General features: G+C 46.5%; 1 protein-coding gene across 2 annotated transcripts in view; it reads right to left on the minus strand.

Annotated features, from left to right (window-relative positions):
• LOC110501000 (uncharacterized) overlaps positions 1–23,429 on the minus strand; it is a 153,453-nt gene that overhangs the window by 121,229 nt on the left and 8,795 nt on the right. For both annotated transcript variants that reach the window (XR_016486876.1, XM_090200936.1), the window contains exons 3-13: positions 18,760–18,940; positions 18,198–18,357; positions 17,113–17,206; positions 13,986–14,159; positions 12,031–12,194; positions 8,106–8,235; positions 7,665–7,781; positions 3,427–3,582; positions 2,637–2,753; positions 983–1,129; positions 634–753 (exon numbers count right to left, since the gene is read on the minus strand). Coding sequence is in view for 1 of the 2 variants with exons in the window: in XM_090200936.1 (XP_090057062.1) it covers positions 634–753; positions 983–1,129; positions 2,637–2,753; positions 3,427–3,582; positions 7,665–7,781; positions 8,106–8,235; positions 12,031–12,194; positions 13,986–14,159; positions 17,113–17,206; positions 18,198–18,357; positions 18,760–18,940 (1,560 nt within the window). In the remaining variant the exon portion in view is untranslated. The remainder of the gene's footprint in view (positions 1–633; positions 754–982; positions 1,130–2,636; positions 2,754–3,426; positions 3,583–7,664; positions 7,782–8,105; positions 8,236–12,030; positions 12,195–13,985; positions 14,160–17,112; positions 17,207–18,197; positions 18,358–18,759; positions 18,941–23,429) is intronic.

Below are 23,429 nucleotides of genomic sequence, written 5' to 3' on the forward strand. Positions count from 1 at the left end.
CTGAGGGGGTGGCCATGATGCCAGCTTGTCACATGGAAATGACGCTGGTACTACCGAGTGACATGGTGGGGAGCCCAGTCCTGGCATTTCAAAGGATCCGTGTCGTGTCCCCACAGGGACGCTCAGAAGGGTGACATCAAATACACCCCCCACCTTCTTTTTATCCATAAGCCCGCTGCAGAATCTTCCTCCAATCATGTTCTAGTGATGCTGGTTTTGATAGACACGGTGAGACAGAGGGATGGTAGGTAGGTACACAGAGTTGGGGAGACTCTGAACATCGTCAGAGATACATCACGCATGAGAGAGAAAAGGAGAGAGAGAGAGAAAGAATTACAAGAGGAAGAGAAGCCCAAAGGGAGGACAGGAGGACAGAGTACGATAGAAAGAGAGGGAGAGAAGGGGGTGGGGGGGAGAAAGAGAGAGATAGAGGCCCTGTCAAGAAAGAACCTCTAGCCCCTAGCTCCGTACACACTTCTGGAGATCTGAGAGGATTGGACAGGGATAAGCAATATGTTAAAACATTCCACCTAGCCTATCAAATCAAATCCCCTCAGATCTCCACAATTGTCTAGGGGGTAGGGGGGTTGTTTTTGGGCAGGGCGAGTGCATTGTGTAGAGGTGAGAGGTCACCTGGAGTGGGCCCCCAGGCTAGTCTGTAGCCGGTGGCCCCAGGGACAGAGTTCCAGGAGACCATGGCACTGTTGGTGCTCACTGCCGATGCCTTCAGAGTCTGGACTGCACTGCTCTCCACTGGCACAGGGAGACGGGAGAGAGAGGGGAGAGAATTGAACTATCATTATGGATAGAATGTTAGTCATTGTACAGCTGCATGATGAAGGGAGATGGCCTCGGCCGGCACACTGCTCTGGCACAGGGCTGTGGTAGAAAGAACTGTATTATGGGTGTCATTTAGGACGCAACCATAATGTTCAGAAGTTGACTCATCCTGTACATAGCCCCAGTTTCCATGGTAACTCACGTGTCTTGGCTGGGGTAGAGATGACAGGGCCCTCGATGTCCACAAAGATGGGGTTGATGGTGATGGCGTACTCAGTGCCTGGGTGGAGGCCCTGGATCATGTAGAAGTTAAAGGTCTCCCCCAGGTTCACGTTCTCTCTATGGCCCTCTGGAGGTAAAGGAGGGGAGGGGGGTTGGTTATCTGTGATCGTGCCTTCGTAAAGTATTCAGACCACTAGAATTTTTCTAAATGTTGTTACGTTACAGCCTTATTCTAAAATGTATTAAATGGCAAAAATTCCTCAGCAATCTACACACAATACCCCATAACGACAGTGAAAAAAATGTGGTTGAAATTTATTAAAAGTATAAAACAGAAATACCTTATTTACATACGTATTCAGACCCTTTGCAATGAGACTCGAAGTTGAGCTCAGGTGCATCCTGTTTCCATTGATCGTCCTTGAGATGTTTCTACAACTTAATTGGAGTCCACCCGGGGTAAATTCAATTGATTGGACATGATTTGGAAAGGCACACAACTGTCTATAAAAGGTCCCTCAGTTGACAGTGCATATCAGAGCAAACACAAAGCCATGAGGTCGAATGAATTGTCTGTAGAGCTCCGAGACAGGATTGTGTCGAGGCACAGATCTGGGGAAGGGTAACAACATTTTTCTGCTGCATTGAAGGTCCCCAAGACCACAGTGCCCGCCATCATTCTTAAATGGAAGAAGTTTGGAACCACCAAGACTCTTCCTAGAACTGGCCGCCATGCCAAACTGAGAAATCGGGAGAGAAGGGCCTTGGCCAGGGAGGTGACCAAGAAGAACCCGATGGTCAACTCTGACAGAGCTCTAGAGATGACATAACCTTCCAGAAGGACAATCATATCTGCAGCACTCCACCAAATCAGGCCTTTATGGTAGAGTGGCCAGATGGTAGCCACTCCTCGGTAAAAGGCACATGAAACCCCGCTTGTAGTTTGCCAAAAGGCACCTAAAGACTCTCAGACCGTGAGAAACAATATTCTCTGGTCTGATGAAACCAAGATTGAACTCTTTGGCCTGAATGCCAAGCGTCACGTCTGGAGGAAACCTGACACCATCCCTACGGTAAAGCATGGTGGTGGCAGCATCATGCTGTGGGGATGAACAGAGAAAAGTACAGAGAGATCCTTGATGAAAACCTGCTCCAGAGCGCTCAGAATCTCAGACTGGTGCAAAGGATCACCTTCCAACAGGACAACAACCCTAAGCACACAGCCAAGACAATGTAGGAATGGCTTCGGGACAAGTCTCTGAATGTCCTTGAGTGGGAGGAAGTCCCCAAATACAGGTGTGCCAAGCTTGTAGCGTCATACCCAAGAAGACTCGAGGCTGTAGTTGCTGCCAAAGGTGCTTCAACAAAGTACTGAGTAAAGGGTCTGAATACTTATGTAAATGTGAACCTGTTTTTGCTCTGTCATTATGGGGTATTGTGTGTAGATTGATGAGAATAAGGCTGTCATGTAACAAAATGTGGAAAAAGTCAAGGGGTCTGAATACTTTCCGAAGGCACTGCATACTCTGTATGCAGGCTGTATGTTGTATGGTGATTTCACAGACACTGTGTCTGAGTGGTCAATGTGTCTTCTGGGTGATCTTGGTAACACACTGCTAATAGGGTCCCAGTACCTGAGGAGGACCAGGTGATGCGATACCCCGTGGCCCCCTTCACTGAGCCCCAGCGGGCCTGGACGGTGTCTGTGGTGGCGTTTTGGACCAGGAGCTGCTGCACTGGCACCAGTTTCACTGCAGAATAGATATAGACACACACACACACACACACACACACACACACACACACACACACACACACACACACACACACACACACAGTCTCAGTTAGGGGAGGAACACTAATGAATACCTTTTCTTTAATATTTACATACATTTTACCAATGTAATTTGATGGAGAACAGACAAACTGCATCACCCACAGATGGTGAAATACATGACCACAGCCTGGAAATCTGATCAACATGTTGGGAGAAGCTACACTGCCACTTAGTGGACAATCATAGAAAAACAACTTATTACAGTCAGAAAGGTGTGAAATAGGGCGTTAAAGCTTCTGTTGAAATATATATTTCATAACCAATTGACTTCGATTGTATTGTCAAGATCACTTTCAAAGGCAATGGAAGCATCCTGATTCTCCACCATTTTCTAGAAGTGTTCCACAACTTGTAAACTCCCACTCATTGATTTCAAAGCATAGGATTGGTTTTAGGCAGGTAGACTAGCAGTGTCGGGCCAGTAACCTAAAGGTCACTGGTTTCGCATCCCAGAAATCTGTTTGTGTCCTTGAGCAAGGCACTTAACCCTAATAGCTCCTGTAAGTCTCTCTGGATAAGAGCGTCTGCTAAATGACTCAAATTTAAAATTCTAGTTGTTGGTCGACACATTCAGCAGGGTCACTTACGTGTTTTGCCGACGATCGAGACAGGTTGGCTGGGGCCCTGGGGGTAGATAGCAAAGATACTGACGGTGTACTTCTTATCCTCCTCCAAGCTGTCAATCACATGGGAGGAGGTGTCGCCGCGCAGCACCTGCTCATAGGTCAGTCCTGGCCGGTCGGCTGCATGGGGTCAGGACACAATTAATCTTTCATGGACAGACTACTTAAACATAAAACAAATTATGCTGGATTTTATTTCTGGGTTTACAGAGTTTAAGACAAAATAGGTATCCCTGTTACATTCTGTACCAGGAGTGATGAACTTCTCTACCAGGAGAGATAACTACCTTCAATAAAGACAAATATAAATTCTGTACCGGGTACTACATTTGTTATAACACCACAAGAGAATGGGAGCCATGATGTCAAGTAAAGGGATTATGACAAAATATGTCTCCCTGTCTAATTCTGTAGCTGTCGCAGTGTCAAAGTTGTTTTGACACCGCAAGAGACGGGGTCATCAGAGGCCTGATATCTAGTGGAGGAAAAGTGAAGAGGTAATCAGAGGCATGATATCTAGTAGAGGAAAAGTGAAGGGGTAATCAGAGGCATGATATCTAGTGGAGGAACAGTGAAGAGGTAATCAGAGGCATGATATCTAGTAGAGGAAAAGTGAAGGGGTAATCAGAGGCATGATATCTAGTAGAGGAAAAGTGAAGAGGTAATCAGAGGCATGATATCTAGTAGAGGAAAAGTGAAGGGGTAATCAGAGGCATGATATCTAGTAGAGGAAAAGTGAAGGGGTAATCAGAGGCATGATATCTAGTGGAGGAAAAGTGAAGGGGTAATCAGAGGCAAGATATCTAGTGGAGGAAAAGTGAAGGGGTAATCAGAGGCATGATATCTAGTAGAGGAAAAGTGAAGGGGTCATCAGAGGTATGATATCTAGTGGAGGAAAAGTGAAGGGGTAATCAGAGGCATGATATCTAGTGGAGGAAAAGTGAAGGGGTAATCAGAGGCATGATATCTAGTAGAGGAAAAGTGAAGGGGTCATCAGAGGCATGATATCTAGTAGAGGAAAAGTGAAGGGGTCATCAGAGGCATGATATCTAGTAGAGGAAAAGTGAAGGGGTAATCAGAGGCATGATATCTAGTAGAGGAAAAGTGAAGGGGTCATCAGAGGTATGATATCTAGTGGAGGAAAAGTGAAGGGGTCATCAGAGGCATGATATCTAGTAGAGGAAAAGTGAAGGGGTAATCAGAGGCATGATATCTAGTAGAGGAAAAGTGAAGGGGTCATCAGAGGCATGATATCTAGTAGAGGAAAAGTGAAGGGGTAATCAGAGGCATGATATCTAGTAGAGGAAAAGTGAAGGGGTCATCAGAGGCATGATATCTAGTAGAGGAAAAGTGAAGGGGTAATCAGAGGCCTGATATCTAGTAGAGGAAAAGTGAAGGGGTCATCAGAGGCATGATATCTAGTAGAGGAAAAGTGAAGGGGTAATCAGAGGCATGATATCTAGTAGAGGAAAAGTGAAGGGGTAATCAGAGGCATGATATCTAGTGGAGGAAAAGTGAAGGGGTAATCAGAGGCATGATATCTAGTAGAGGAAAAGTGAAGGGGTCATCAGAGGTATGATATCTAGTAGAGGAAAAGTGAAGGGGTCATCAGAGGCATGATATCTAGTGGAGGAAAAGTGAAGGGGTAATCAGAGGCATGATATCTAGTGGAGGAAAAGTGAAGGGGTAATCAGAGGCATGATATCTAGTAGAGGAAAAGTGAAGGGGTAATCAGAGGCCTGATATCTAGTAGAGGAAAAGTGAAGGGGTAATCAGAGGCCTGATATCTAGTAGAGGAAAAGTGAAGGGGTAATCAGAGGTATGATATCTAGTGGAGGAAAAGTGAAGGGGTAATCAGAGGCATGATATCTAGTAGAGGAAAAGTGAAGAGGTAATCAGAGGCATGATATCTAGTAGAGGAAAAGTGAAGGGGTAATCAGAGGCATGATATCTAGTAGAGGAAAAGTGAAGGGGTAATCAGAGGCATGATATCTAGTAGAGGAAAAGTGAAGGGGTAATCAGAGGCCTGATATCTAGTAGAGGAAAAGTGAAGGGGTAATCAGAGGTATGATATCTAGTGGAGGAAAAGTGAAGGGGTAATCAGAGGCATGATATCTAGTAGAGGAAAAGTGAAGGGGTAATCAGAGGTATGATATCTAGTGGAGGAAAAGTGAAGGGGTCATCAGAGGCATGATATCTAGTAGAGGAAAAGTGAAGGGGTAATCAGAGGTATGATATCTAGTGGAGGAAAAGTGAAGGGGTCATCAGAGGCATGATATCTAGTAGAGGAAAAGTGAAGGGGTCACAATGAGAAACAGAGCCTTCGGAAAGTATTCAGGCCCCTTGACTTTTTCCACATTTTGTTACGTTACAGATTTATTCTAAAATGTATTCAATTGTTTTTTTCCCTCATCAATCTACACACAATGTTTGCTAATTTATTAAAAATACAAAATATCACATTTACATAAGTATTGAGACCCTTTACTCAGTACTTTGTTGAAGCACCTTTGGCAGCGATTACAGCATTGACTCTTCTTGGATATGACAGTATAAGCTTGGCACACCTGTATTTGGGGAGTTTCTCCCATTCTTCTCTGCAGATCCTCTCAAGCTCAGTCAGGTTGGATGAGGAGCGTTGCTGCACAGCTATTTTCAGGTCTCTCCAGAGATGTTCAATTGGGTTCAAGTCCAGGCTCTGGACATTCAGAGACTTGTCCCGAAGCCGCTCCTGCGTTGTCTTGGCTGTGTGCTTATGGTCGTTGTCCTGTTGGAAGGTGAACCTTTCGCCCCAGTCTGAGGTCCTGAGTGCTCTGGAGCAGGTTTTCATCAAAGATCTCTCTGTACTTTGCTCCGTTCATCTTTTCCTGATACCTGACTAGTCTCCCAGTCCCCGCCTCTGAAAAATACCCCCACAGCATGATGCTGCTACCACCATGCTTCTCCGTAGTGATGGTGTCATGTTTCCACCAGACGTGACGCTTTGCATTCAGGCCAAATAGTTCAATATTGGTTTCATCAGAACAAAGAATCTTGTTTCTCCTGGTCTGAGAGTCTTTAAGTGCCTTTTGAAAAACTCCTTGAGGGCTGTAATGTGCCTTTTACTGAGGAGTGGCTTACTTCTGGCCACTCTACCATAAAGGCCTGATTGGTGGAGTGTTGCAGAGATGGTTGTCCTTCTGTAAGGTTCTCCCATCTCCACAGAAGAACTCTGGAGCTCTGTCAGAGTTGACCACTGGGTTCTTGGTCACCTCCCTGACCAGGCCCTTCTCCCCCAATTGGTCAGTTTGGCAGGGCAGACAGCTCTAAGAAGAGTCTTGGTGGTTACAAACTTCTTCCATTTAAGAATGATGGAGGCCACTGTGTTCTTGGGGACCTTCAATGCTGCAGACATTTTTTGGTACCCTTCCCTAGATCTGTGCCTCGACACAATCCTGTCTCGAAGCTCTACGGATAATGCCTTCGACCTCATGGCTTAGTATTTGCTCTGACATGCACTGTTGATTGTGGGACCTTATTTAGACAGGTGTGTGCCTTTCCAAATCATGTCCAATCATTTGAATTTACCAAAGGTGGATTCCAATCATGTTGTGGAAACATCTCAAGGACGATCAATGGAAACAGGATGCACCTGAGCTTCGAGTCTCATAGAAAAGGATCTGAAAATTATGTAGATAAGGTATTTCTGTTTTTTTTTAAATACATTTTCAAAAATGTCTAAAAACCTGTTTTCACTTTGTCATTATGGGGTATTGTATATTGCTGAGGATTTTTTAAACATTTAATGTACGTATTTTAGAACAAGGCTGTAACGTAACAAAATGTGGAAAAAGTCAAGGGGTCTGAGTGCTTTCCAAAGGCACTGTATGCATACCCTTTTCAACTTCTGTACCTGGTGTCAAAGTTGTTGTAAAACCTCAAGAGACCTGTATGATATGAAGCCTCAATTAAACTGAAAGAACTATGGTGGGACCAGACCTGGGTTCAAATACTCAAATCATTTAAAATACCTTAGCTGTGCTTGATTAAGTTTGTCTACTGCAATGGACCAATAGAACAGTCCCAAAAGTACAAACGTCTGCCACCTGGCACTCTTGACAGTCTAAAACAAACACTACAAGTACTTGAAAGATATATTACTTGAACCCAAGTCTGGATCAGACTAATGATGTGGTGTAATGTCAATACAGGAGTCAACTCACATCTGGGGATGAATATCTTGTATCCCTCGAGCTTCCCTAGAGGTGGTGTCCATGCCAACCTCAGAGAGAAGAGGCCCTCCTCCATCACACGGAAGTTTGAGACAGGAGGCACAGGGGCTAAGGCAGAGGAAGGAAAATATGTTGGAACGTTGAGTACATTTGAAATGGCATGTGTGTATGGAAAATGCCTGGTTGTAAATGAGCACAGGTATGTGACGTGTACGTTTCAGTGTGGGTGAATGTCTGCATGCAGATTAAGTATACATGTGGATCTATATTTACAATACCTGTGTATGTGTGAGTGTGTTCAGCTGGTGTTTGTTTGAGTTTATGCTTATCAATATTTACCTGTGTGCGCTACTATGTGTGAACACGCTCGTGTATTAGCGTGGGTGCATGTCTGTGTGTGGGATTGTTGATGTTAGTGCCTCTGTAACCCACGTGTCTGTGTAATGATGGTGGCAGAGTCTCCAATGAGGCCAGGGTAGATGGCGTAGACAGTCAGAGAGTACTCTGTCTTAGGAGTCAGCTCTGTCACTAGAGATGTCCTCTCATCACCTTTCAGATCAGTCTGAGACGACACACACAGGACAGGGAGAGAGAGAGGAACAGGGAGCGGCACAAGGAGAGGGACAGGGACAGGGAGAAGGATAGGGAGAGGGATAAGGAGAGGGAGTAGGAGAGAGAGAGGGACAGGGAGCAGGACAGGGAGAAGGATAGGGAGAGGGATAAGGAGAGGGAGTAGGAGAGAGAGAGGGACAGGGAGAAGGACAGGGCCAGGGAGAGGGACAGGGAGAAGGATAGGGAGAGGGAGTAGGAGAGAGAGAGGGACAGGGAGAATGATAGGGAGAGGGATAAGGAGAGGGAGTAGGAGAGAGAGAGGGACAGGGAGCAGGACAGGGAGATGGATAGGGAGAGGGAGTAGGAGAGGGAGTAGGAGAGAGAGAGGGACAAGGAGAAGGACAGGGCCAGGGAGAAGGACAGGGCCAGGGAGAGGGACAGGGATAAGGATAAGGAGAGGGAGTAGGAGAGAGAGAGGGACAGGGAAAAGGATAGGGAGAGGGATAAGGAGAGGGAGTAGGAGAGAGAGAGGGACAGGGAGCAGGACAGGGAGAAGGATAGGGAGAGGGATAAGGAGAGGGAGTAGGAGAGAGAGAGGGACAGGGAGAAGGATAGGGAGAGGGAGTAGGAGAGGGAGTAGGAGAGAGAGAGGGACAGGGAGCAGGACAGGGAGAAGGATAGGGAGAGGGATAAGGAGAGGGAGTAGGAGAGAGAGAGGGACAGGGAGAAGGATAGGGAGAGGGATAAGGAGAGGGAATAGGAGAGAGAGAGGGACAGGGAGAAGGATAGGGAGAGGGAGTAGGAGAGGGAGTAGGAGAGAGAGAGGGACAGGGAGCAGGACAGGGAGAAGGATAGGGAGAGGGATAAGGAGAGGGAGTAGGAGAGAGAGAGGGACAGGGAGCAGGACAGCGAGAAGGATAGGGAGAGGGATAAGGAGAGGGAGTAGGAGAGAGAGAGGGACAGGGAGAAGGATATGGAGAGGGAGTAGGGGAGGGAGTAGGAGAGAGAGAGGGACAGGGAGCAGGACAGGGAGAAGGATAGGGAGAGGGATAAGGAGAGGGAGTAGGAGAGAGAGAGGGACAGGGAGAAGGACAGGGCCAGGGAGAGTGACAGGGAGAAGGAGAGGGATAGGGAGAGAGAGAGGGACAGGGAGCAGTACAAGGAGAGGGACAGAGACAGGGAGAAGGATAGGGATAGGAACAGGGACAGGGAGAAGGATAGGGAGAGGGATAAGGAGAGGGAGTAGGAGAGAGAATGGACAGGGAGCAGTACAAGGAGAGGGACAGAGACAGGGAGAAGGATAGGGAGAGGAACAGGGACAGGGAGAAGGATAGGGAGAGGGATAAGGAGAGGGAGTAGGAGAGAGAGAGGAACAGGGAGAAGGACAAGGAGAGGGACAGAGACAGGGAGAAGGATAGGGAGAGGAACAGGGACAGGGAGAAGGATAGGGAGGGGATAGGGAGAGAGAGAGGGACAGGGGGAAGGACATTGCCAGGGAGAGGGACAGAGACAGGGAGAAGGATAGAGAGAGGGACAGAGACAGGGAGAAGGATAGGGAGGGGATAGGGAGAGAGAGAGGGACAGGGGGAAGGACATTGCCAGGGAGAGGGACAGGGAGAGAAAGAGGGAGAGGGACAAGGAGATGGACAGAAATAGGGAGAAGCATAGGGAGAGGGAGAGAGAGAGACAGGGAAAGGAACAGAGAGAAGGACATGGACATGGAGTAGGACAAGGAGAGGGAGCAGGAGAGAGAGAGAGAAAGAGACAGGGAAAGGAACAGAGAGAAGGACATGGACAGGGAGTAGGACAAGGAAAGGGACAGAAATAGAGAGAAGCATAGGGAGAGGGAGAGAGAGAAACAGGGAAAGGAACAGAGAGAAGGACATGGACAGGGAGTAGGACAAGGAGAGGGAGCAGGAGAGAGAGAGAAAAAGGGACAGGTAGAGGGACAGGGAGAGGGACAAGGTAAAGGACAGGGTCAAGGACAGGGACAAGGAGTGGGTGAAGGACAGGGAGAGGGACCGGGAGAGGGAGAGGGAATGGGTCAGGAACAGGGACAGGGACAGGGAGAGAGGGAGAGGTTTCAGTGAAATTGGTAAGGGTGTTTGTGGGGATGGTTTTGTGTGGATGTGTGCTCGCGCATGTGTGTATTCAGAAATTGTACCATCACTATAATCACTCTACTCTGTAATCATTCTACACCAGTCTTTCACCACTCAGTGTATCATCACTAGAATCACTCTACTCTGTAATCATTCTACACCAGTCTTTCACCACTCAGTGTATCATCACTAGAATCACTCTACTCTGTAATCATTCTACACCAGTCTTTCACCACTCAGTGTATCATCACTAGAATCACTCTACTCTGTAATCATTCTACACCAGTCTTTCATCACTCAGTGTATCATCACTCTACTCTGTAATCATTCTAGTCTTTCACCACTCAGTCAGCCGTGACACATATTTGTTCTTTCCCAGCACCAGCACACCTGATTCAACTATACAAGGGCTTGATAATTAATGGACTAGTGGAATCAGGTGAAATAGATCTGATATGTGCAACAGTTGTAGGGTGGTAGGTAGCCTAGCGTTTAGAGCGTTGGGCCAGTAACCAAAAGGTTGTTGGTTTGAACACCGTAGCAGTCAAGGTGAAAAACCTGTTCAATGTTCCCTTGAGCAAGGCACTTATCCTTCATTTTCTCCAGGGGCACATACAACTATGACTGACTCTGTAAAACAACACATTTCACTGCCTCTATCCAGTGTATTTGACAATAAAACACATTTTTTGTAATGTTAGGGTTAGAAAACACTTTTCTATTCCACAGTACTCTTTCAAGTACATCTCAAACCCATTGCATCCATCCTCTCCTCTGTGACTTCACCACCCAATACACAAGTTATGTACTGCCGCATAGCTTGATTGTCCCTGCAGGAATGGTTCTGTTAGAGAATGCTAAAATATCTTTCTCCAGAGTTCTACACCAGTGTCATAGCAAGGACACGCAAACAACCCACTCTGAGAATCCAGTGCTGTGCCCTGTGGCTCTGGCAAAGCTGTAGAAAATCACTGAGAGAATAAACACAATGGGGAAAGATTCCATGCCTGCGAGACAAAGACAAAACACACACGCGCACACACACACACACACACACACACACACACACACACACACACACACACACACACCAAACTATCCAAAACAAAGACTAAGAATGTGAGTGTCACAATATAGTTCAGAAGAAAGCGTCAGCAAATGTTCTGTACAGATGCACAAAAACTGAACACTCACACACTCTCCAACAAATAGAGTAGTGTACAGTACATTACAGTACATTACAGTATATTGTAAAGCTCAAGGTCATTGTGATATTGCTTTCTGATTTTCCCTCACTGCATACTAGCCACACACACACACACACACACACACACCTCTATCTATCAGTATCCTGCTGTGGTCAGTCTCTGTGTCTGTACTCAGCACCATCTGGTCCTGGGCCCAATATCCTGTCACCTCTCACATCCCATCCCCGTACCACCTTACCCACCTTCCACCCCCCAATCAGGTTCACATATCTCAGCTCCCTCCTTACCCTCCCAACAAGATTTTGAGTCAATTCAGTTATCAATTCAGAAAGTGTTTTCAATTCAATTCCTGATTCAATTCAATTCCAGGCACTTTACCCAGGTGGTTTGACTCCTAATATCCTATTTTAGCCCATCGTCTGAGATGGCATTCAGCATTTAGCCACCATTATTACCACAACATCTCAACCTCTCAACATCCCCCCTCCCCTTCACCTGTGTCTGCAGGCTGGGCAGCAGCTGTCCCTTGGGACTGAGGGGGGTGACCAGGAGGCGGTAGCCGGTGACGTCCCCTGTGGCCTGGCTCCAGGTCAGCCTCAGACTACTGTAGGCTAGCTCACTCACCTGAAGGTCCCGGGGACCCACCACACGCTCCTCCACTGGGGAGGGAGATGGAGGGAAGGATGGAGGGAGGGAGATACAAGGATGGGTGGGGGAAAGATGGGGGAGAGGAGAGAGAGAAGGATGGGGTGAGGGAGGGGAGATAGAAAGATGGGGAGGGGAGATAGAAAGATGGGGGTGAGGGAGGGGAGATAGAAAGATGGGGAGAGGAGAGAGAAGGATGGGGTGAGGGAGGGGAGATAGAAAGATGGGGAGAGGAGAGAGAAGGATGGGGGTGAGGGAAGGGGGATAGAAAGATGGGGAGAGGAGAGAGAAGGATGAGGGTGAGGGAAGGGGGATAGAAAGATGGGGAGAGGAGAGAGAAGGATGAGGAGAGGAGAGAGAAGGATGGGGTGAGGGAGGGGAGATAGAAAGATGGGGAGAGGAGAGAGAAGGATGGGGGTGAGGGAGGGGAGATAGAAAGATGGGGAGAGGAGAGAGAAGGATGGGGAGAGGAGAGAGAAGGATGGGGTGAGGGAGGGGAGATAGAAAGATGGGATGAGGAGAGAGAAGGATGGGGTGAGGGAGAGGAGAGAGAATGATGGGGGTGAGGGAGGGGAGATAGAAGGATGGGGAGGGGAGATAGAAAGAAAAGGATGGAGGGAGAGAAAGAAGGATGGAGGGGCGAGAAAGACAGAGAGAAAATTATGGAGGGAGAGAAAGAAGGATGGAGGGGAGAGAAGGATGGGGAGGGGAGATAGAAAGACAAGGATGGAGGGAGAGAAAGAAGGATGAGGGGAGAGAAAGACAGAGAGAAAAGGATGGAGGGAGAGAAAGAAGGATGGAGGGGAGAGAATGAAGGATGGAGGGAGAGAAAGAAGGATGGAGGGAGAGAAAGAAGGATGGAGGGAGAGAAAGAAGGATGGAGGGAGAGAAAGAAGGATGAGGGAGAGAAAGAAGGATGAAGGGGAGAGAAAGAAGGATGGAGGGAAAGAAAGAAAGAAGGATGGAGGGAGAGAAAGAAGGATGGAGGGGAGAGAAAGAAGGATGGAGGGGAGAGAAAGAAGGATGGAGGGGAGAGAAAGAAGGATGGAGGGGAGAGAAAGAAGGATGGAGGGAGAGAGAAAGATAGGGAGAAAAGGATGGAGGGAGAGAAAGAAGGATGGAGGGGAGAGAAAGAAGGATGGAGGGAGAGAAAGACGGGGAGAAAAGGATGGAGGGAGAGAGAAAGACAGGGAGAAAAGGATGGAGGGAGAGAAAGAGAGGGAGAAAAGGATGGAGGGAGAGAGAAAGACAGAGAGAAAAGGATGGAGGGAGAGAGAAAGACAGAGAGAAAAGGATGGAGGGAGAGAGAAAGACAGGGAGAAAAGGATGGAGGGAGAGAAAGAGAGGGAGAAAAGGGTGGAGGGAGAGAAAGAGAGGGAGAAAAGGGTGGAGGGAGAGAAAGAGAGGGAGAGAAGGATGGAGGGAGAGAAAGACAGGGAGAAAAGGATGGAGGGAGATAGAAAGACAGGGAGAAAAGGATGGAGGGAGAGAAACAGAGATTGAAACATGAAGGGGTTAAAACATAAAGAACATACAAAGTACGTACCAGACACCACTAAACAAAAGAACCTGTTTAAATATATACACATATACAATAACCATGGGCAGTACAGCTGACATCTAGCCACACTACACAAAGATACCTGCATAGCAGAACATCTCTGGGCATTCTCAGGAGTAGGTACTTTCGAAGTTGCCCTCAACCACTGATAAAGGATCAGATTCTTTTCACCCCTCTAATGGTTAGGGTTACGATTGGAGGTGAGCAATCTGATCCTGGATCAGTGGTTGGAACTAATTCTCACCAGCCGGGGTGTGTTTGACGGGGCGTGGGGGTTCAGAGGCGGTGAAACAGATTCTTCGGGACAGTTTGGGCAGGAGAGCATCCAAGAGAGAGAAGTCAGCGGCTAACAACAGGTGTTCCTCGTGGGGCTCAGTCACAATCCTGCGCAGCTCTGATTCGTCGGCTCCTCTCACCCCTAGGAGAAGCATTTACATGTTTTATTTATTTAACCTTTATTTAACTAGGCAAATAAGTTAAGAACAAGAGAGAAAAGTGGGAGAGAAAGACAGAGAGAGAAGGATGGAGGGAGAGAGAAAGAAGGATGGACTGCCTTGTTCAGGGGCAGAACAACATATTTTTACCTTGTGAGCTCGGGGATTCGATCCAGCAACCTTTCGGTTACTGGTCCAACGCTCTAACCACTAGGCTACCTACCTATAAAAGCTAGAATGGACATAGTTGTAAAAATGATTTTTTCAGTACACCCAATATGGCACCAAAATAGCATTCAGCAATGCAAAGAAATCTGTTTTCAGAACTACTAGAGAGAGTTCATCCATTCTGTCCTAGTTGCTCCTATCTAGTACATCTATCTATTCATTTTGTTCATTAGTTAGCATTGATCTATCATCGTGTCCATTTGTCATGACAAAGTACTGTACAGGGAATTAAGTGAATCTTGTTCCATTCCAAATGCGATTAGAGAGACACAATGTTCTGTTAACTGCTCATACTGTTAGAGTGTCAAGGGGTTTAGAGTGATGGAGCTCACGCAATGTGTTGAGATGAGAGATATATCCTGAGACATACACACACACACATGTCCACACACGCTCACATGTCCACACACGCACACACACACAATTCCCCTAACCCCACACACAGATAACAACCCCCCCCCCCCCCCCCGCCACAGACAGACACATCATAAGGTGCTGACTGATCACCCCCCCCCCCCTGCTCTGGTGGTGTAGTGTACTGTGTAGTGAACTGTGTAGTGCCTGTGTTAGCTGGCTCTGTCCAGCTGTGAGAGACAGAGAGGAGCTAGCTGATCAGACTGATGCTTCCCTCTATGGGGATGATGAATGCCAGGACCCGGCCTCCGTGTCAGTGGGGGTGGGAGGCACAGAAAAGCCTGATGAAAAATCATTGTAATTAGGTCACCACTGGCTAATGAGCTGTAATTATTTCCTGTCTCTGGGCTGAGGAGAGCAGAGACACTGCACATGCACATGTCAATGAATGTCTATGTACTGTATGTCTATGTACTGCATGTCTATGTACTGCATGTATATGTACTGTATGTCTATGTACTGTATGTCTATGTACTGTATGTCTATGTACTGTATGTCTATGTACTGTATGTCTATGTACTGTATGTCTATGTACTGCATGTCTATGTACTGTATGTCTATGTACTGTATGTATATGTACTGTATGTCTATGTACTGTATGTCTATGTACTGTATGTCTATGTGCTGCCTGTCTATGTACTGTATGTATATGTGCTGCCTGTCTATGTACTGTATGTCTATGTACTCTATGTATATGTACTGTATGTATATGTGCTGCCTGTCTATGTACTGTATGTCTATGTACTGTATGTCTATGTACTGTATGTATATGTACTGCCTGTCTATGTACTGTATGTCTATGTACTCTATGTATATGTACTGTATGTATATGTGCTGCCTGTCTATGTACTGTATGTCTATGTACTGTATGTCTATGTACTCTATGTATATGTACTGCCTGTCTATGTACTGTATGTCTATGTACTCTATGTATATGTACTGCCTGTCTATGTACTGTATGTCTATGTACTGTATGTCTATGTACTCTATGTATATGTACTGCCTGTCTATGTACTGTATGTCTATGTACTCTATGTCTATGTACTGTATGTATATGTACTGTATGTCTATGTACTGTATGTCTATGTACTGTATGTCTATGTACTGTATGTCTATGTACTGCATGTCTATGTACTGTATGTCTATGTACTGTATGTATATGTACTGTATGTCTATGTACTGTATGTCTATGTACTGTATGTCTATGTGCTGCCTGTCTATGTACTGTATGTATATGTGCTGCCTGTCTATGTACTGTATGTCTATGTACTGTATGTATATGTACTGCCTGTCTATGTACTGTATGTCTATGTACTCTATGTATATGTACTGTATGTATATGTGCTGCCTGTCTATGTACTGTATGTCTATGTACTGTATGTCTATGTACTCTATGTATATGTACTGCCTGTCTATGTACTGTATGTCTATGTACTCTATGTATATGTACTGCCTGTCTATGTACTGTATGTCTATGTACTGTATGTCTATGTACTCTATGTATATGTACTGCCTGTCTATGTACTGTATGTCTATGTACTCTATGTATATGTACTGCCTGTCTATGTACTGTATGTCTATGTACTGTATGTCTATGTACTCTATGTATATGTACTGCCTGTCTATGTACTGTATGTCTATGTACTGTATGTCTATGTACTCTATGTATATGTACTGCCTGTCTATGTACTGCATGTCTATGTACTGTATGTCTATGTACTGCCTGTCTATGTACTGCATGTCTATGTACTGTATGTCTATGTACTCTATGTATATGTACTGCCTGTCTATGTACTGTATGTCTATGTACTCTATGTATATGTACTGCCTGTCTATGTACTGTATGTCTATGTACTGTATGTCTATGTACTGCATGTCTATGTACTGTATGTCTATGTACTGCCTGTCTATGTACTGCATGTCTATGTACTGTATGTCTATGTACTGTATGTCTATGTACTGTATGTCTATGTACTGTTTGCAGTCACACATGGGTAGATAGGTCATGGAGTGCATGAAGTGTAAGCAATATGCAGTACTTAAAACACACAGTGACTGATACACAGATGTACACACGTAGGCTCAACACACACATATTCACACACGTAGGCTCAACACACACATAATCACACACTTGCAAATGCACGCAGGCACAAGCACACACACTTCAATGATATACCATGAATACCACATTCGTTTTTCACCTAAGGCACAGCAGATAGGTAAGCTGGATAGAATCTCCAGGACTCTGCAGGGATGTGGTATGAATATATAATCACAGCGTTCCAGACTCACCCACTGCATAAATAGAGATTCCATTGTCTGTGACAGCCTTGGCCGGCCCATCCACCTGGTCATCCGAACGGCCGTTTGTGATCAGGACAGCAATCTGCAAACACGGAAAATCTAATCAAACTAGCTCTATGTTACAGATCTACCAGAATATACAACTACAATTCGTATTTACTGCAAGGGTCTTTCCAATAGCGACACACAATTGCATAGAACTAGACAAACTAGTCCTGCTCTACTAGATTAACTAGATCTTCCTTCGTAGGGAGCACACTTGCCTTCATTGGAAATAGCACATTTCCATGCATTCTAAAAACAAGCCCTGTCCTTAGAGATATTTGACATGTTTTAACTCATGATTACATGCATAATGCAATAACGCAGTGTGAAACTTAAAACACTGCGGAATGATAATTCCCCATTATGAAAAATTCACTGCAGTTCGTCGAAAGTTAAGGCCCCAATTGATGGGGGTGGGGGGAGAGGGTAAGGGGGAGGTGGGGAAAAGGGGGTGAGAGCACATCAATATGCACCTGATGTGGCTATGGTGTGTGTGCTCAGCCTTCTGAGTGGTGAAATCAAATATGTCAGCCTAATCCTGCTCTCTCTCTCTGCCACATCAGCTGTGGTTCAGCATGACTTGCAGTGTGTGTGTGTGCGTGTGTGTGTGTGTGTGTGTGTGTGTGTGTGTGTGTGTGTGTGTGTGTGTGTGTGTGTGTGTGTGTGAGAGACTTGCAGGGCTGTGAAGAATCTAAATGACTGACATGTTATCCCAGGTGCAGCTGGGATAGTGCAGTGTAACACTTCAAGGAGAAGTGCAGTTGCTAACAGCTGCTGAGGGGAAACGGCTCAAAATAATGTCCGGAACGGAGCAGATGGAATGGTATCAATCAACTGGGAAGCATTTGTTTTATATATTTGACCATTCCACCGATTCCACTCCAGTCATTACCACGAGCCTGTTCTTCCAAATAAAGGTGCCACCAACCTCCTGTGGTTGCTAACTATCAGATCTCACAATGCCTGGAGAAGTGCGTAACATCCCAGGGACCACATATAGCAATCTCCTGAGATGCACAGTAGTTAACCTTGGGGGTATTGTCCCTGGTGATAGCCGCACTGAAGACATAATCCACCAGGAACTGGAGGGCGTCGCCCGTTCGACTGGCCCCGCCTTCAAAGGGGAGGTCCTTTACTGCCCTCAGGACCTCCTCGAGACTACTGTAGTCTGTCAGGGCGATACGCATCCTGAAGACAGAGAGAGAGAGAGAGAGAGAGAGAGCAGAAGAGTCATTCCTGGGTTGAACAGCCTGTCTATACTGATCAGCAGCGAGGCTCTATGGATCCTAACAGGGCCTAATACAGGCAGAGCAAAAGTCCCCGAGCTTCTTTGCAACTCTGGAGTTAGGAAAATATCTTTAGGAATTGACTGAAGATGTTTTAGACAAAGACAAAGCAGTAACACCAATTATTGTCTGATTGAAGACTATGACTAGTTAATTAGTTAAATTAGGTGTACCAAAAGCCTGCAGGGCCAGATCTTACCCCTGGAGAGAGGGGTAAAGGAATGTTTATGCAAATACAGAAATGTTCCTAAGTAACCTTTGCGGATAACATTGCCCAACCCGGCAGACCTATAGCCATATAGACCTGGGTATATCTCCGTAGACGGTGACGCCAAAGCGGATGCCCTCGGACCCCACCACGCTGTCCTGAAAGGAATTGATGATGGCCGAGATGAAGTCTTTAACCCTGGAGAAGCTGGTCTGGCCCACGCCCCACGACTCATCCACCAAGAACACTAGGTCTGCAGGCTCCGCCGTCCGACATGCTGGGGGAAGAGCAGATATATGACTGGTTTAGTGGTTTAGTGTGGCAAGATTCCATTCCATTTCCCAGAATTCTGGGTTGGAGGACTGCAGATGTCCTGCAGGGATGTCTGTATATCAGTCTGTATTCAGCATCAGAAGATGTGCGTCTCTGCATCCCTTCCATTGCATCTTTTAGTTGAGTGGGATTTCTCTCAGCCTCGGGGGACAATAAAGGCCAGATTAACTGAGCGTTGGCACCTGTTCATTTCACAAGAGAAGACAAAACGAAGAAGAAAAAGAGTGTCTTTATTAAACCTGAATTCCAAAGCCTTCATTTAATGTAGCTTCATTTCACCTATTGTTCCTCTCATGTTTCGTTCTCTGTGAAACCAGAAACAACTGATCTGTTTCTATCCACGCTCCAGGCTGAACCTTTATTTTACACATTCTCATTTACAGTAACGACCTGCGGAATAGTTAGAGGGGAGAGGAGGGGGGATGAATGAGCCAATTGGATGCTAACAACCATTAGTGGGGAAAATGCCAAACTGACCCACAATCAGCATCTCGGGCCAACTTCACCCCACTCCTCTCCAAACAGTGTTTCCCCATTCTACCACAAGGTGGCAGTATACCTCCATTAAATAGGGAAGGGGATACCTAGTCAGTTGCACAACCTTCTGCATTTAACCCAAACCCTCCGAATTGAAGAGGTTCAGGGAGCTTCCTTAATCGTAGTCATCGGTGCCTGAAGAGCAGTTGATACTGGGGGTTAACTGCCTTGCTCAGGAGCAGAACAGCAGATTTTTACACCTTGCGGATTTGAACCAGAAATCTTTCGGTTAGTGGCCCAACACTTTTGACTGCTAGGCTACCAGCCTCAGCAGGTAATACATTTCCGTGGCCAACCTTCTGCTGTCACAGACAGCGCACCACAAGGCTCCTATGAATGTTTAATGGCACACAGGTGAGGCGTTGAGACCATCAATATTCTGAGCAGTCCAGCAGTAACATTTTAGTACAGCGAAGAGGAAGGCTTGGAATAGCAACATAAACAGCCTAAAGTGGGGCCAGCCCCCGCGTCCGCTCAAACACACACCAGGCGGTAGAATAGGTGTTGGGTCTCTTTGCATAACCACACACACTGGAACAGATGCACACCTGTTGCATGGTAATGGATGTAAATGTGTGTGTTTGTGGCGGACACACCCACTATATGAACCGTATTACTTGCCATATTAGCCACACACAAACTCTCACACACACACACACACACACACACACATTGTCCCTGTCAGTGCCCCAGTATTACCGTGACAGAATAGATTACAACAGGGAATAGACGATACGGTCCAGTGATTGTGCTCAATGTGATAACTCAGCCTCTCTCCTTTCCCCTTGTCCTCCCTCGCTTTCCTCTCCTCTTTTATCCTACCCTTCCTTGGCTGCCATCCCGGGATTCAGCGGGGGTGACATATGTCCCGGCTCACCGCGGACCAGCATTCTGCTCCTGCTCACAAAACTATATCCTCCATTCTACAGTCAGGAGACTAAGTATCACAGGGAACCGTTTTGGAGACTACACCGACAAACTGCCTCTGGCCACATCGCCATGTAATGGAGTCTGTGACGCATGCTAAAACCTTTACAGGTCATGGGAAACGACAGTGTGAGTCATGACTGAGCTCGGTTCCTAAGTCAAGCTTCACAAAGGCAGCAAACCAAACCACGGACGGACAGATTGACGGACGGACAGATTGACGGATGGACAGATTGACGGACGGACAGATTGACGGACGGACAGATTGACGGACGGACAGATTGACGGGCGGACAGATTGACGGGTGGACAGATTGACGGGCGGACAGATTGACGGGCGGACAGATTGACGGGCGGACAGATTGACGGGCGGACAGATTGACGGGCGGACAGATTGACGGGCGGACAGATTGACGGGTGGACAGATTGACGGACGGACAGATTGACGGGCGGACAGATTGACGGGCGGACAGATTGACGGGCGGACAGATTGACGGGTGGACAGATTGACGGACGGACAGATTGACGGGTGGACAGATTGACGGACGGACAGATTGACGGGCGGACAGATTGACGGGCGGACAGATTGACGGACGGACAGACAGATGGATAGACTGTAGGATTGGAGGATGGACAGACAGACAGGCAGACTGACTGACTGACTGACTGAAGGATGGATGGATAGACAGACTGACTTAAGGACGGACCGACAAACGGACAGGCAGACAGGCAGATGGATAGACAAACAGATGGGAAAGAATGTAAATTGTCCAGACAGAGAAACTGACTGACAGACAGACAGAGAGGAAACACATACATTGTTCAGACAAATAGACAGACTGACAGATAGACAGACTGACAGATAGACAGACTGACAGATAGACAGACTGAGGGGAAAAGATCAAATGTTCAGACTGTATACTGTGTCTGGCAGGTGAGAACCACATGTCTAGAATTGCTAGACAACACATGGTGAAGGGTCATTATAGTTCAGTACCTGTCCACTGTTGTCTACCTAGTTGCTACATATCATCATCTAACAATACAGTACAGTCAATAGTCTGTTATTATTCACTACATTCTAATATTGGGACATAATAACTTGGATCCATGTGTGAATCTTTGACAAAAGAGAACAAGCCCCAAGAATGGCAACAGTTGCTACTCCAATGGTACCTTTCCAGACAGGCTTTAGTCTTGAGTTGGTTCCTCTAGTTTCAACACAGCTGCCAGCCAGGCTGGTGTATTTGACAAAATTCCATCTGCACCATCTAAGTTCTACTTTGGGGAAAAAGGTAACGTAAAACAATTATATTTAAATTAATTTAATCTCACAGAACATGAGAGTCAGTGACGTTGGTGTTTAAATCAAGCCCAGTCTAAAGCCTTCTGTCAGTTAAACACCATAAGCATAGAATTATAGTACTGCTGCAGATTCAAGGGGAAGCCTGACTGGGACTCAACCTCAGAACCTCAGCCATTACACTGAAAGAACCTCTCAGCGAGGTTGGTAGGTGTTGCACAAATATTGTTTCATTCCAATAGTTGGAAAGTTAAAAAATTTAAAAAATGCATTACTGGCTGCCAATCAGATTCCACCCCGAGAGTTAATCTTTAGCCAGTTGATTGGCTAATTCAACCTTCCATGGCATCCAAGAACATCGGAAGCTGTGTACAGTAAACCTCTAGCAGACATGCATTTGATTTAGCTTGGAATTTGCACTTTTGGGACTATGCCATTGGTTCTGATGTACCGGGCAAACCAAATGAAGCCCAGCTAAAGTATTTGAACAGATTTGACATATGTATTTGACACAGGTATGATGTACAGTACCAAACCTAAGGCCAAGATTTGACAGTGGACTGTAGTCTGACAGATAGTGGTGAACAGGAGGCTCCCAGATGTTCAGAATGCCCTGTCTAAAGATGGAAGAGTGACTGAGTCTGCATCACTGTCTACCTGCCTAGTCCATCCAGGTGTCTAGACATACTGGACATACAGACATTATTTAGTCTAGCACTTGTGTCTGAAACAGATAGACGGAGCATAAGAGAAAAAAAGACAGGATGGAGAGAGGAGAAGAAGGACAGGATGGAGAGAGGAGAAGAAGGACAGGATGGAGAGAGGAGAAGAAGGACAGGATGGAGAGAGGAGAAGGAGGACAGGATGGAGAGAGGAGAAGAAGGACAGGATGGAGAGAGGAGAAGAAGGACAGGATGGAGAGAGGAGAAGAAGGACAGGATGGAGAGAGGAGAAGAAGGACAGGATGGAGAGAGGAGAAGAAGGACAGGATGGAGAGAGGAGAAGAACAGGATGGAGAGAAGATAAGAAGAACAGGATGGAGAGAAGAGAAGGAGAGGACTGAGAGAGGAGAAGAAGGACAGGATGGAGAGAAGAGAAGAAGGAGAGGACGTAGAGAGGAGAAGAAGGACAGGATGGAAAGAGAAGGACAGGATGGAGAGAGGAGAAGAAGGACAGGATGGAGAGAAGAGAAGGACAGGATGGAGAGAGGAGAAGGACAGGATGGAGAGAGGAGAAGGACAGGATGGAGAGAGGAGAAGGACAGGATGGAGAGAGAAGGACAGGATGGAGAGAAGAGAAGAAGGAGAGGACGTGGAGAGGAGAAGAAGGAGAGGACGTAGAGAGGAGAAGAAGTACAGGATGGAGAGAGGAGAAGGACAGGATGGAGAGAAGAGAAGAAGGAGAGGACTGAGAGAGGAGAAGAAGGCGAGGACGTAGAGAGGAGAAAGACAGGATGGAAAGAGGAGAAGGACCGGATGGAAAGAGGAGAAGGACAGGATGGAGAGAGGAGAAGAAGGACAGGATGGAGAGAGGAGGACAGGATGGAGAGAGGAGGACAGGATGGAGAGAGGAGAAGAACAGGATGGAGAGAGGAGAAAAACAGGATGGAGAGAGGAGAAGGACAGGATGGAGAGAGGAGAAGAAGGAGAGGACAGAGAGAGGAGGAG

This window comes from Oncorhynchus mykiss, chromosome 15 (assembly GCF_057628025.1).
Source record: "Oncorhynchus mykiss isolate SJ-2025 chromosome 15, ASM5762802v1, whole genome shotgun sequence".
Classification (NCBI taxonomy): Eukaryota; Metazoa; Chordata; class Actinopteri; order Salmoniformes; family Salmonidae; genus Oncorhynchus; species Oncorhynchus mykiss.